Genomic DNA, 14,694 nt, shown 5'->3' with positions numbered 1-14,694 from the left:
AAAGGAAACATTTCTTTTCAATATGTAGGTAGGTAACGGAAGTATTTCCAAATTTTTTTTTTTTAATTTATACTTAAATCATTTTATTTATCTTTTTCTTTTTTCTTTTTTTTATCGAAAATTCATATCTCATCAAAAACATAATTCGGTGCAGTCACCACCGCTAGACGGCGTACGACCTCAGGAAATATAAAATAATAATGACTTTATTGCCCCCTGTTGGTCAATGGGTGAATGGTCTCATTATTGGCTGCTTCTCTATTTTTCTCTGGTCCGTGTACTAGCGACACGAGAAAGTTCAGCAACGAAAGCTTTTTTTCGAAAGGAGTTTAAATATACAGTTTTAGTAGTGCAGGTAAATCATCCAAGTGAAATGCTTTTAGTTGTTTATAGGTAAAGAATTATACGTAACAAATGTAACTGCAGTTGCCCATATAGCTGTGTTTGTGTAGCTGTGTTTGTGAATGATACCATCTCAACAAGTGCGTCACAAATGGACTGTCAACCTCGTGGGAGAGGAAGAAGGGGTCGAGGGAACCGAAATGAAGAGGTGGGAGGAGAAATGCTCATTCATTTATGTTTAATACACGCGGTCCTCTTAAAATACAGTATTATTATTACACATTTACAATAGTAGTCCTCATTTTACCATAATTACTTAATATGGTGTTTCATTTAAAACTCAAGTTTTATGCCATTTTTGTTTAATTTAAATATTGATCTAAAATCTAGATTTGGAATTCAAATGTATATGAATGTACACTGTCCAGCCAAAAAAAAAAAAAAAAACGCTGTTTGGATTTAAATAGGCAAATGACTGGATCATTAGTTTCTAGCATGTTATATGTTATGGAACAGTTCCTAATTGATGGAGTGTTTAGCTTTCCATTTCTTAAACCACCATGTAGGAAGACGTATCATGGCCATATTCCAGGATGTGGCATGTGTGAATCATTTTCACACATGATTTGTCACCTTAAGTCCATACCTTAAATTCATTTAAAGTCTTTGGGGTGTAGACTTACAGTGCTTGACTCTTGCATTGTCAATACAAGATATTGACCAAAATTTTCTATATATGTAATAGTTAAAGTATAGCAGATCACACCTAAGTGTGAAAGTAATGACAGTATTTTGTGTCAGCTGCCCAGTTACTGTGGTCAAGTTTTGAAAGGGTCTGTGCATTGTAATGAATTGTTATACATTTCTGTTTTTTGCATATTTCAGAACAGAGATGTGCGCCTGTCTAAATCTTTGACTTATGTATTACGCCACGGCGCCAATAAGATGGGTATTCAGATGAACTCGGGTGAGAAGTGATAATTGTATAATTCATAATACCCTGTCTGCTTACAAAATAGTTATTTGGGTCTTGTGTGGAATGGAGTTCTTGTGGAAGATGATTCCTGTTATTATTGGACAAGACAGAAAATGATTAATTCACTTATAATTCCTTTAGCACATGTTTTGGATTTAGTTTTTTTATTTTCCCTGTTGTCTGTCTGTAATTCTTATGTGACTTTGTCTGCAGATGGCTTTGTATATGTGGAGGAACTTCTCGCTCATCAGCAGTTCCGCTCATTTTCATTGGCGGATGTGGAGCGAGTTGTGGCCACCAATGACAAACAGCGATTCAAGCTTTGTCACCACACTGAAGATGGTCGTCTTCTGATACGAGCCAATCAGGGTCATTCAGTTCAAGTCAGTGTGGTTCAGATGCCATGTCACTTAAATCAGCTGTCTTCCCCATTCTGATGCTCAGTTTGAACTTCAGCAGATCGTCTTGACCACGTCTACATGCCTAAATGCATTGAGTTGCTGCCATGTGATTGGCTGATTAGCTATTTGCGTTAACGAGCAGTTGAACAGGTGTACCTATATGTGCATGTATATATAATTTATAATATACTAATCTAGTTTATACACAAAAGCATCTGCTAAATAAATAAATGTAATGTAAATCTGGCAGATTCTTTAAATAAAACAAACAAACAAACAAAAAAAACGATGCAAATTCTATAATTTAGGTATTTATTTAACTCCTAGAATGTGTCTCTTCAAGGTTACAGATCTGGAGTTGAGAGAGGTAGCACTTGATGATCCTGACTATCCAAGAGAAGCTGTTCATGGTTCATACATGAAATACTGGCCCTCTATACGCAGTCAGGGCCTCAGCAGAATGAACAGAACTCACATACACCTGGCACCTGGCCTACCTGGAGAGGGCAAAGTCATCAGTGGTGAGCGACATACAGATTAGATTCTTTTCTAGAGATGTGAGTATTTATTTATGCAGGCATGCATGCACAACAGATTTGGATAGCAAAAAGCAGTCCAGGCCAAGATATATGTGTACAGAAGCAGATTTGTAAAAATGCAATTCACTTTATACATAATTCACGTTATTTACAGTTCAATGGCCTTTTTCCTGTTTATAGGTATGAGACAGAGTTGCGATTTGGCTGTGTATATTGATGTTGTGAAAGCTATGTCAGGTAATAAGAAATCATTTTTAAAACCAGTATAAAGTTTAATACAGTTAAGAATTATAATGTAGAAGGCTTAATGATCACTTTTCCTTCTGGTTGGTGTTCAGATGGGATTAAGTTCTTCTGGTCAGAGAACGGTGTGCTGTTGACCCCTGGAGATGCTGCTGGGTTGTTAGCACCATGCTATTTCTCTCGAGTACAAAGCCTAAAACCCTCACGTGAGTCACTTTCACTGCCAGTCCATTAGGTCACTTTAAGGGTTAGTTCAGTCAAATGAAAATTCATCATTTACTCACCCTCATGTCATTCCAAACCCGTAAGACCTTCGTTCAACTTCGGAACGCAAATGAAGATCTTTTTACTGAAATCTAAGAGATGAAAATCTTTCTGTCCCGCCATTGACAGCCTATGCAACTACCCAAAAAGGTAGTAAAGACATCATTAAAGTAATCCATGTGACTCCAGTAGTTTATAACCTTAATTTTATGGAGTGACGCAAGAGCTTTGTTTATGTAAAATAAACTATAAATAAAAAAATAATAATGAATAAAAAAAAAAATTAAAGTTTGAAAGGGTTAGTTCCATAGGCTGTCAGTGGAGGGACAGAAATCTATCAGATTTTATTAAAAAGATCTTCTTTTGTCTTTCAAAGGTGAACAAAAGTCGGGTTGACATGGAATGACAAGAGTGTGAATAATTAATGACAGAATTTTCATTTTTGGGTGAACTAACCCTTTAACTCCTTATTCATTTTCATTCCTTCAGATTCATTTTGTGTCCATGTACTGTAATTAAGTAAAAATGTAAATTATTTTTTAGCTTAAATACATAATTAAATACATTTATTAGCTTAAATATATGCATTTGATATTAAGAGATCGTTAAGGATTTTTTTTTTCTTCCAGCTTGTGAAATTGAACTACATTAGCTGTTGGAGAGGATCTGGAGATGTTCATCTGACTTTGTTCATTCGATTTTTGTTCATTCGATTAAACCTTTGAAAGCATTAAAGTGGAATGTGTTCTTCTAAAAAGAAATATCAAAATAAAAACAACAAAATATGTCATTTGCACAATCAGGCTATATTATTTATTAACAGTTGATTATACCACAGAATCAAAAGAATAATAGAAATGAAAGCTGCAAGCAGTGATGAAAGGGCTCTCGGACCTGTGTCACCACCACCCGGTGGCTTTAGGAAAACAGAGCATGGTGGGTAATACAAATTAAGTATATAAATATAGGTGCACTACGTCAGTCATTTGTATTTTCCACACTTCCTGCTACCAGCTGGTGGCGCTATGACTGTAACTGAAACTGGCACGCCCTTCAGTGTAAAGTCAAGATCTTCCCAATCACAAAGTCCAGAGTCCTTTAGATTTGACTGACCAAATATGATACTGATCTGATTAAAGCTCTAGGAGGAGTTTGTTAAAGTACGTCTGGAAATGGCAAAAACTGCCAAAATTTTGCAGAGAAAATTCAAAATATCTCACTTCCTGTTGGTTTTCAGCTTTTGCACTTTTTTGTAGGTATTGGGCTGTTACATGTGTGTACCGAATTTCATACTTGTATGTGAAACGTAGCACGAAGGGCACTTAATTGAAATTTTGTAGATGGAACTATCGAGCCATTTTGCCACACCTAATTCTGAAACCCATATCAGACTCCACTTTTGGTGAAAATGTGCAAAGTTTCATGAGTTTTCGGGCATGTTCAGGCCTCCAAAAAATGCGATTCATTTCAGAGAAAAATAAGAATTGACAGAGCAATTACAATAGGGTCCTCACACCATTGTTGCTCTGGCCCTAATAAGACTGGATTCTAATAGACTGAACACCCACAGATGACTTTGGGAAGGATTCAATGGAAGACATGTAAGGACTGCTGACCATTTTATTTGTGCCTCACGTAAAACTGATGTACAGTTGGACAATGGTCAGCAAATATGTTTTGTTAGATTAAGATGTTTATGCGGGAAATTACCAAGGGAATAATGGCGGCGCAGTATTAGAATTAATGCATTAAAATGCAGTGTTTATTATTCTTTTTTTCAGTTAGACAGCCTGTGTCATGTTATCCACAAACAAAATTCTAGCTTTAAAATTTCTGTACTATTTACTGTATCTTTAATATATTATGGAGTCAGCTGCATATCTGATAAGTTGTGTGATGTTTTGTATACAAATTGTCAAGTGACCTCCTAAGCCTGTTTTATTTGTGGGGCAGTTTCCGCCCACTACATATTTGTCAAAAAATAGAATATCTAAATAAACTGACCTCAAGATAGAGATGTGTCATGTTACTGCAGGGGGATTTCTGCAAGCATATTTATGTACAGTGTGCTAGATAGAGACAAATAACAGGCAAAGGTGTTTTTATTTGTGTTGGCTTATTAAAATGACTACAGTTTTCTGTGAACTAGAGTCATTCTGGATTTCAGTTGACTTTTCAGACACAATTACTAGAAATTGCTGCTAAACAAAACTTTCTATTCTATTCAAGTTCTGTAAAAGCATACAATGTTTCAGTCAAAGATATTAAATGTCAGAGATGCAAGTCTCTAGCTTTAATTCATGGTCATTGAGAATTCTGTTTTGACTGTCCATCAGCTGATCAAAGGCCTATTCTTGGTATTGTCAAGCGGCTGTGCTTTTGGATTTCTGTCAGTAGTGTGTGAACGCTAAATCCCCGCACTGCAGAAATGCTCAGCATTCTTTCCAATGTGATGGACTAGTTTGTAACCACATGATACAAATATACTTTGATGCTCTGAACAAGGGGTAATAAAATATGGAAAAAAGAAGATAGCTTATTTCACAATTTCTAGTGGTCACTAGGTTAAATCACTGATGTTTAATGCATGATTTTATTATAAATTATTTTTAATTGACAATTTTAAGCTCAAAGCAATTATTTATGCTGTTTTTCTCTTTTATAAAGCTCTTTAGAGGAAAGCATCTGCTAAACAAATAAATGTAAATAGGAAGAGTTTTAAAGAGCTGGATGTTACAATCTAATACTACAGAAATTGGTGTATACTTTGTAAAGTTGCCATTTTGTGTCCTCTGTGTGTCTCTAGGCAGCCTCTCAAAGCAAAGTATCCCTAATAGAAGAGGTCTAAAATTAGTGAGCCCCTATGACTGTCTTGGCCTAGTGTGTCAGATTCCAGTCGCAGACTCCGTCTATTCTATCGCAGCACCTGCTCCTAGCTGTAACACCCTATTAAGATTGGCAGAGACATGCACCTATGTCTAAGCATGATTAAAAAAAGTTATAGGTCAGGTTCATCGTGTCCTTTTTCTGTACATGCTTGTCTCTTTTTTTTTAAAAAAAAAAGTGGTGTCAATTAATGTTTGAAATAGCCAGGCTCCGTGAGCTCAGACAGGGCTAACAGTACAGGAGTCGTAGCATTTTTTTGGGCTTAGCTAGAGGGGCTGGACATATCTGTGCACTGAGTGGCCGTGAAGGGTGAGCTTGGCACTCGGAAACCTGGACTCCCCAGTTGGAGCCTCATTCACAGCTCATGGTACAGTGCATAACTGTCCCCTGTGAATATTCTCTGGTGGGGCTGTTTCATTCAAACTGGCCATATGGACAGATAGCAGCAGAAAAAGGCAAGTATCATGTCTGATGACTTTTACGTGAACTTTGATTTCTGCATGTATGTGGTAACGTTTCACTTTACAAAGTTACTGTATGTATTTTTGAATCAATTTGCATGAAGTATGTGAGTAGTTGTAAGAGTAATCCTCTAATCTGATTAATTATCCTTTTCACTATTATTAAGCACACTTGTGTATAAGCAAAGTAAATATAATTTCTGACAAATGCTCTCAGAAGATAAAGTTGGTACATTTTGTCTTGAGAATTATATTCTCTAAGTTGACTGATGTTTTTTTTTTACGTCTCAGGTCTGAAAACAACTGCCGAATGTCCAGTTTAGGCATTTATAAATGGCTCAAATGTGACAACTCAATGTCTGTGGTATCTGAAGTAAAGAAATGGAACGCTGGGTTCTAGAGGGAGACAGCTACTCTTTCCTTCGCAGTGCTCCACAAACGTTCAACTTGCAGAGTCGTGAAGGGCCAAATCGTGTGGAGATTTTTGACATCACTTCAATCCCCAACCATCATAATGCCATATCTGAAACAACCTGCCTGTGTGACATTTTTGGGGATGACTGTGAGTCTCCATCACTTTCCAGTAGCCCGGCCTCTGCAACATTTGTCAGAAGGGAAGTGGATCAGAATTTTCCAGCAGATGATGCCAATGACTCTTCTGGATCTTATCACACTGCCAATGGATCTGACTTAAGCGACAACACTGAAGTCACTGTCAGCACACCATCTCCTAAAAATATTCTGGATTGTTCTACATCAGAGACAAGGGAATCACATCCACATCCAGGTGAATCAAACATCTTATCTGATTCTAAAAATGGACTTAACCCACTTGATTACACACCACCTGCAACCAAAGTGAATGTTAATAGCCTTTCACATACTGGGAACACTTGGGAAGAACCCAAAGTGTCAGTGAGCACTGCCTCAGTGAATGAAACAAAAATTGCAGATGCTTCTGAACCACAGGATATGGATTTATCATCAGCTACAAACCAGATTAACCCAGGAAAGGATCGTTCTAATCTTATGTCTTGCTCTTCAGAGGAGAAAGAACCTGCCACTTTTGAGCAAAAAGAAATTATTACAGCACCTCAACATACAAGTGCAAGCCCATTTTTAGATAAAAAAGACTGCATACCTGTATTTGAGTCTGACTGCGAATCCTTGGCAGACTCTCCACTTGAACAAAATAATGTGGTGTCTTCTGAGAACAAAGAAACTATGAACTATCATAGTCCACAAGAGGAAAATGTTCTCCTTGAACAAAGGATGATTAACAGTGGCTCTGCGTCAGAGCTGTCAAATGCTTCTCCAACAGACTGCAGTCCTATTCAGGAAATGTCTACTTCACCTGCAAACTGCGATATTAATATACTACCCATACCCAGTGTCATGCCAGAGCCAAGATTAAGCTCCGTCTACCCTGTAAGCAGGGAAATTAGCTCCACACCTGCATACACTGGTAGATCTTCACCTGAGCTGCTGAATTTGTGCTCAACTCAAGTTGGGAACACATCAGAGTTTCCAGACTTTGAGGACACTTATGGTGCATCTTTTTCAGTATCTACACTTCCTCCCAGTGATAATGTGGAAATAGATTCCCCACCTGTGTCTGCCATTTCCACTGAAACAAGTGGACCGGTGTGGTCATCCATAGACGGCAGAGAAAGTTTGGAATCACCTGAGATCAATGAAACCTGCTCTTCTCCTGATCCCTTAGCACCTGCTCACTCACAAGAACCAGTAATGATTCACTCACCTGTGGGTTACACCATCAGCCCATCACCTACAAATGAGAGAATAATTTCTTCATCTGAACCTGAAACCTTACCATCCTCCCCTGTAATCACAAGGATTGATTACAGAGATATCGGCTCCTCTCCTGATCACTCAGAACCAGTAATCATTCACTCACCTCTGGGTTATGCCACCAGTCCATCACCTACAAATGAGAGAGGGGTTTATTCATCTGAACCTGAAGCCTCAACATCTTCCCCCTGCTGTCACAGTGATATCTACTCCTCTTCTGATCACTCCGTTCCAGCTCACTCACCAGAACCTGCAATAATTAACTCACAAATGGTTTATACCATCAGCCAGTCACCTACAACTGAGAGAGTGGTTTATTCAACAGAATCTGATGACCTACCATCCTCCCCTGCCATCACAGGAACTGATTACAGAGGAACACCAACATGCAGTAGAGATTCCACGCCTGCGTTAAGGAGTATTAACTCCACTCCGAACAGCAGAGAAAACTACCTTACACCAGAGCCCACTTCCCCAGCCCCTTCACTAGAAATGAGATCAGTCACGTGCTCACCTGAAATCAAAACAATATTTTATAGTGTTCTGCCACAAAATACAAAATCCCCTGTAATGGGAGGCATCACAAAAAACATTTCACCAAATGAAGATTTAACACAATCACCTGTGGTAGAGACAGCTGTCTGCGACAAATCTTCAAGGCCCTCATCAACTGCATCAGACCATACCAGTGACAAAGCTCTATCCCCTGATCTCCAAACCAAGCCTTCCATCCTTCTCGAAAAGGCAGAAAATCAGCCTTTACCCATAATCTGTAAGGGAATGAGTCCTCAATCTCCTAACCCATTAGATAATTTTGATGACCTTGCTGACACAGATACCTTCAAAAGCAGTGAATCTGTCCCAGATGAATGTACAAGGGGTGGACCACAAATTCTTGGCCAAATGCAGATCTCGCAATATTCACCATCTATACCTTCAGGTTCTGGATTGTCCACAGTAAAAATGGAGCAAAATCAGGAAATCGTCACTGACAACACAACAGATTTAACTGTCTGTGGAACACCAGCCTCTCTGAGTCCATGGGCCTCATCTGTCCCAATGCCAGTGACAAATGTAGAAAAGAAAGAACGCCATATTGAGGTTTATGACAGCAACAAGGGAACAGAAATGTTGGAAAATGATTGCCCAAGCAGTGACAAGAGGCATAGCCAAGTGCCTGTAGAATTAAGAGAAAGTCCAGAGGTTATCAGTAGGGAAAGTGGTGGTAAATTTGACAGGCAGCCATGCAGGGAAAAGGAAGAGAGAGGAAAGAGGGAGGGAGAGGGGGAGGAGACTGTGAGAGATAGTAGTTACAGAAAGGAACAGGTTGAGCTGTCATTCAGTGCCAGGAATAGAAAAGGGCCTGCAGGCCACAGCCTAGCGCTCTCAAGTCGAGACCCAAAGTCGGGAATTCCAGCTCGCTGTTATTTTGAGTCGCACCCAACAACTCTGCAGCAACAGAGTCAGCTCAGAGCTCAGGGATCACAACAAGAGAACAAGGGTGGCGCCAGGAGGCTCCAGTCAACTGCCCACGGTAAATACAGCAGTGCAGGCATTCTTCCTCTTGAGTGTACTGGCGAGACCTCCAGCATGGGAAGTGAGTTCGATGAAGCAGACAATGAAGTAAAATGGTTTACAGATCTGGCCTTCAGCAGCCTGTCTAGCCCTCAGGTGGATTATTTGGATGTGTACAATTCAAGCCACAGATCATCAACAAATATTTCTCAGCCATCGACCGTAGACAGCCCTGGTGCTGTTGCATGGATGACCTATGCAGACTTACGTGGCTCAGCGTTACATGAAAACGATAGCTCATCTTTTCTACCCCGTGACAGCCTGGACCCAAACAAACACTTTGAAATGGGGAGTTTTGAGTGTGTGGATGTTGCATTAGAGAGCAAAGAAGAGTCCAGGAGAGGAAAGAGGACAGTACCTAAAAGGCAGATACAGCTGTTAAGGCGGAACACAGATGAATCAAAACATAAAGGGAACACTGAAAATGTTTTGAATTCACCCTCCACACATAGACACTCACAAGACAACCTTGTTCGTCAACATAGCACACCAGTTTTTGTGCAAGAGGAGGTTTCCAAAGAGGTACCAGATTCTCCACAAAATTTCAGGAAAAGGACATTGCAGAAGTCTGTGTCTTTAGATGATGGCTCCCCTAAGACACAAATGGCATCTTGCATCATCAAGAGTGTGTTGTCAAAGAAAATGCAAGATGTGCACAAAGAGACAACAAAAAGTGCAGACCCAAGTCCATCTGGAGTTGAAAACAAATGTCCTGATATTAGCCCCAGCTCTTTTGATGGTGTACCAAGTAACGTAGAGAAGCATAGTTTAAGCTCTAGCCAGCAATCTGAATGTACTTTATCTGAAGGTTTTGCTGTTGGAGAGGAGAAAATTTCACATCGTCAGCTAAAGAAGTGTGCCCCAAAAGTTCCTCCAAAACCATTGGTAAGACCTGTGTTCTTTAACACTGGGGAAACTCAAAAGGGAAATATTAGAAGGGAAGAAATAAAGCCTATACTGGCCATTCCATCATTTGATGACAAAATACTTCACAGCAAGAGTGATGGGAAGGAGGAAGGAGGGGGCAACCTTGGAGAGAAGTACAATGGTGACTCAGCAAATGCCAGTGTCAGGAACACAAGTCCTACTGTTGCCACTCCAGCAATGAACATGCAGAGCAAAATGACAAGCAGAGACACAAAGTGCCAGATGACACTGGAAAACCAGGAACAACTGGCTGGAAAGAGTGTATACATGTCAAAATCCCCAGAGATAACTTTGAAACCTTCCCCTGTCAAAGGGAAAAAGGCAACTTCTCTGAAAGTGTCTCTATCCCCTGACATAGAACATTCCAGAGATATGTCTGAATCTCAGTCAATGGAGAATGCTGCAGAAGATATGAGCACAAAATCTAGTCAAAAAGTCATAGAGACAGAAGATGACGACAACAAAAAATCTGTTATGCATAAAGTTAGGGATGTAAGGAAGTTAGTAAAAAACACATACAACCTGTCTTTCAAAGCGTCAAATTCAACTTCTACTGAAGAAGATGCAGTCATTCAAGAGAAAAGAGAGCAGCCACCACAAACGCCTCCAGCCTTACACATTGAATGTAAAGCCATCAGTTGGAAGGACAAACAAACATCAAGTAGAAAAACAATCCACTGTCATGCTGAAAAACAGCCTGTTGACATATCAAAAATATCACAACCTTTACTGGGTGCAGAGACAAGAAGAGATGCTGACATCACTGAAATAACATCCAAAGCCTCTTCACCAAGGACTGAGTCACTACAAAAACTGCCAGATTCTCACTCTTCAGTCATAAATGGATTACCTGAATCGGATAGTGTCACTAAGAGGTCTTATATTCACTGTGATCAGAGTACTAAGATGCCACCTAGACCCCCCAGTAAGGAGCGGGAAATTTCTGCATTAGTGGTTCTGCCGGATGGCACATCCAAATCAAAGACCTTTGATCTTACAAACCCTGATTCTACTCAAATGAAAGCTACAAGCAACAGCCACTCTGTATCCATGCTACTGAAAGAGAAAGGCATGCAGGCTGATATTGGAGTGTGTGATGTTCTTACCGAAGTTGGAAGTGCTACAGCTAAACATGTCAACAGGCTTGAGGTCCCTGTACAGGCCTGTTTATCAGAAGGATTTTACAGTGAAGCACAAGAAAGGGCAGAAAATACAGCATTGCCTTGCAGTCCAACAGCTCTTGTCAACAATTCTTCAAGGACATCCCAACAAAGTGAGAGTCCTAAGGGAACACTGATAGAAGAATCAACAAAAGAAAAGAAAATAGCTGCTACCACAACTATGACACAAAGTCCATCTTATCTAGCAACATCTGGCAAGCCAGAGGTGAAGTCTTTTTCAAATAGTACAAAAAATAATGCCACACCAGTGAATGCATCAAAAGAGATTGAGTTACCCATACAAGTGAGGTCAATATCCACTGATAGACTAAAGCCATTTGTACCACAAAAACCCAGCTATAAACAGTCATTTGCAGAAATTAGGTCAGTGTCAAGTGACCCACCAAAAGCAGATGCTCAAGCATCATCTGTTATTAAGCATCAAACCAGATTAAGTAGTGAATCAAAGAAAAATGAAACACCAACCATGATACACAAGGATCAATCAAACGAGGCTTCATCAAGAGATACAAAAAGACTGGCTGTATCGGCTGTATCAAGCTACAAACCACCACCCATCCCAGTCACAACATCTCCAAGTACTGTGCAGAAATCCAACATAATGACATTGGCCAGTCTGGATCAACAGCAATCTTCTGCTTTCTTTAAAACCACCAGTGCTTGCCAGCAGCAGACTCCATCATTCAGTCAAGACAATTCAATGTTAGGTAGTTCCTTTGCTTCTAACTCATCAGGAGCACAAGCCCTCGACCACACACAATCTGTGACAAGAGCATCATCTAATAATCGTTTTCACACAGATGACTATCTTTTCTATACTTCAGATGATCCCCCCAGCTATGATGAGCGAGAGAGTTTCAGCCCACTACGGCTGTCAGACTTGCCCCCACAAAGGTCATGCAGGTATCATCCAACCACTAAGCAATCTCCATGCGCCTGCACACTAAGTTCCCACTCACATCAAGGACATCACCACCACAGTCCACAGGAACGGGTACCAGCAGCCTCTCGGTCTCCAGGCCAAGTCCTTACCTGTCCGGGACCTCCTCCACAAGCTCAAGTTCGTCCTCAACAGTGCAGACCAGATGCTCTACCAGTCTCCAATATCTCCAATACCTCTGCTTTGATTCAGCCTCTACACAACCCTCGTGCTTGCCCTGTTTCAAACTCACAGTCCTACGGTGATGACCAACCACCAACTTCTGGGCTGCATGCAGACAGACGCCCAGCTAATCATCCTTCACCTCAAGCAGCAGCTCCTGCTTCCGCTCCCTATCATGAGTACTCTCATTCAACTGACATGTCGACTCTAGATCCCAGGCCTCAGTTGTTTAATCCCCAAGATTTGTCACCATCTTTTGGTCATGATTACACAAATGAGGGCCCAGGTGGAGCCAGTGTATTATATCCAGAGAATGCAAGTGGGCTCAGCTGTGGCCAAGTTCCTCGTCGTGTTCTTCTTGATCCCGAGACTGGTAAATACTTCTACATTGAGGTACCAATGCAGCCACTCAGAAAAATGTTGTTTGATCCTGAATTGGGCCAGTATGTGGAAGTTCTCATACCGCAGCAGGCAATGTCCCACTCGGGCCTGTATCCACCAGCTGCACCACCCTACTCCTCTTTGCACAGTTCTGGGTTATATGCACCACAGTACCTACCTTATGCAGTTCCATCTTACCCTATCCCAGGAGGTGGCCAACAAGTTCGCCATTCAGAGCCTCCTCCTGTCCCTACCACACTTCACCAGACTTCCTTAAGATACGGAAGCCCTGCAAGTCAGATGCCTAAAAATGAACCCAAAGGCCACTCATCGCTGGATCAAAGCTACCTAGAGAGCATGTATTACATCCCAACTGGGATGAATGCAAGCCCAAATTCAACCCCTTCAGACTGCTACCACAAGGCACCTTCAAGCATGCCTCCTTCAGGGGGAAGAAGAGCATGAAACAACAGTAGATACATGTGATCTGTTTACATTTGGAATCTGTTCTAGTCAGCAGCATGTTTAGTTTATGCTGGATTTAAAAAGTCAAAATTTCTATTCAACAGTTGTAAGACAGTATTAATGTTGTTTCTGTAAAATGCAATGTGTTAACTGCTCAAAAAACCCAAAATGGCTTTGCTGTTGTTTTTCTGTTTGCTGTTTTCCTAACATTTATGGTTGACATTCTCATCATGGTTGACATTCTCTGATATTATTTTACTGTATCATTTGTACAGTACCCAAGTACTTCACCTTTCTTGCAAAGGCCAAGCTTATGCAATGGTAGGCCTGTCATGATTTAATCAATGTCTTCCTTTATTTCTGAAAGGATTTATATTGTTGCAGCTATAATAATGTGTTTGGTGTTTTCACTTCTAAGTTAAATAATGTTAAACACAATATGACAACACTTGTAATTTGTTTGTGCAAAGCCTTTGATGTGCACTGAAAAATGCAAGTAAATGCTTACATTTGGGTGGAAGAAAAGAATGTGGATGTGCAAGATCCACCAGTTCATTGGTATTAAAATCACATATTTTCTACCATCAGAGGATTGCCATTTACTATTTTTTACACCCATTAAAGATAACTGTCTGCAAAATCCATGTTTCATGTTTTTTCTCTCTCATTAAATTGTTAACTACCACATATGACCTATTTGAGTAACAATAAAGTTAAAAGCCGTTTACTTTAACTTCTAAATTACTGCAACATTATTCAGCCCAGAAGTAAAAAGAGTTTCCAAGTTTGGGAGAACCCCAGCCACAACACAATAGATGATGACCCACTTTGAGTTTAGGGCCACGGTGCTGTCGTTTTGATCTCAGGATGACATCTAGTGGACAAAATCTAACATCATTGTCCATCATTCCAATGCTTTCTTTCAAGAATGTGAATCGTGTATGATTTTATGTGCTTTTTGGAACAGAAAGGAAGAAACAAATATTGGTTATATGCTATAACCATTCCAAGAATCAGTCATAATCCAACTAAATGCATAAATAGTTTTTTTTTTCCCATTACCTCTGGGATGATTTTGTCAGCTGAATAAAACAACCACATGTTTTGACTGTGCTGATTTCTTTTATTTGGGTGTTCAG

The 14,694-nt window shown here is 40.1% G+C and overlaps 2 protein-coding genes across 2 annotated transcripts; both read left to right on the top strand.

The window, feature by feature from the left end:
• Nucleotides 1–264: 264 nt before the first annotated feature.
• On the top strand, nucleotides 265–3,495 carry trpt1 (tRNA phosphotransferase 1). The gene is made up of 7 exons (XM_067390551.1): nucleotides 265–550; nucleotides 1,228–1,309; nucleotides 1,532–1,701; nucleotides 2,063–2,240; nucleotides 2,439–2,495; nucleotides 2,597–2,707; nucleotides 3,395–3,495. Exons 1-7 carry the CDS (start codon nucleotides 494–496, stop codon nucleotides 3,415–3,417), a joined length of 678 nt encoding a protein of 225 aa, XP_067246652.1. The 5' UTR covers nucleotides 265–493; the 3' UTR covers nucleotides 3,418–3,495.
• A 2,218-nt stretch (nucleotides 3,496–5,713) lies between these two features.
• si:ch73-43g23.1 (mucin-17) lies at nucleotides 5,714–14,176 on the top strand. The gene is made up of 2 exons (XM_067390525.1): nucleotides 5,714–6,106; nucleotides 6,404–14,176. The coding sequence occupies exon 2, from the start codon at nucleotides 6,494–6,496 to the stop codon at nucleotides 13,553–13,555; it is 7,062 nt and encodes a 2,353-aa protein (XP_067246626.1). The 5' UTR covers nucleotides 5,714–6,106; nucleotides 6,404–6,493; the 3' UTR covers nucleotides 13,556–14,176.
• Nucleotides 14,177–14,694: the final 518 nt, after the last annotated feature.

This window comes from Chanodichthys erythropterus, chromosome 1 (genome assembly GCF_024489055.1).
Source record: "Chanodichthys erythropterus isolate Z2021 chromosome 1, ASM2448905v1, whole genome shotgun sequence".
Classification (NCBI taxonomy): Eukaryota; Metazoa; Chordata; class Actinopteri; order Cypriniformes; family Xenocyprididae; genus Chanodichthys; species Chanodichthys erythropterus.
The sequence above is the reverse complement of the archived record's forward strand: the minus strand, read 5'-3'. Positions and strand labels throughout refer to the sequence as shown.

What these genes read in the sequence shown, in the direction of transcription:
- trpt1 (XM_067390551.1), top strand. Translation starts at nt 494, where the DNA reads ATGGACTGTCAACCTCGTGGGAGAGGAAGAAGGGGTCGAGGGAACCGA. An exon ending in GGGTATTCAGATGAACTCGG is followed by an intron (nt 1,310 to 1,531) that starts GTGAGAAGTGAT and finishes CTTTGTCTGCAG; the next exon opens with ATGGCTTTGTATATGTGGAG. An exon ending in ATCAGGGTCATTCAGTTCAA is followed by an intron (nt 1,702 to 2,062) that starts GTCAGTGTGGTT and finishes TGTCTCTTCAAG; the next exon opens with GTTACAGATCTGGAGTTGAG.
- si:ch73-43g23.1 (XM_067390525.1), top strand. Translation starts at nt 6,494, where the DNA reads ATGGAACGCTGGGTTCTAGAGGGAGACAGCTACTCTTTCCTTCGCAGT.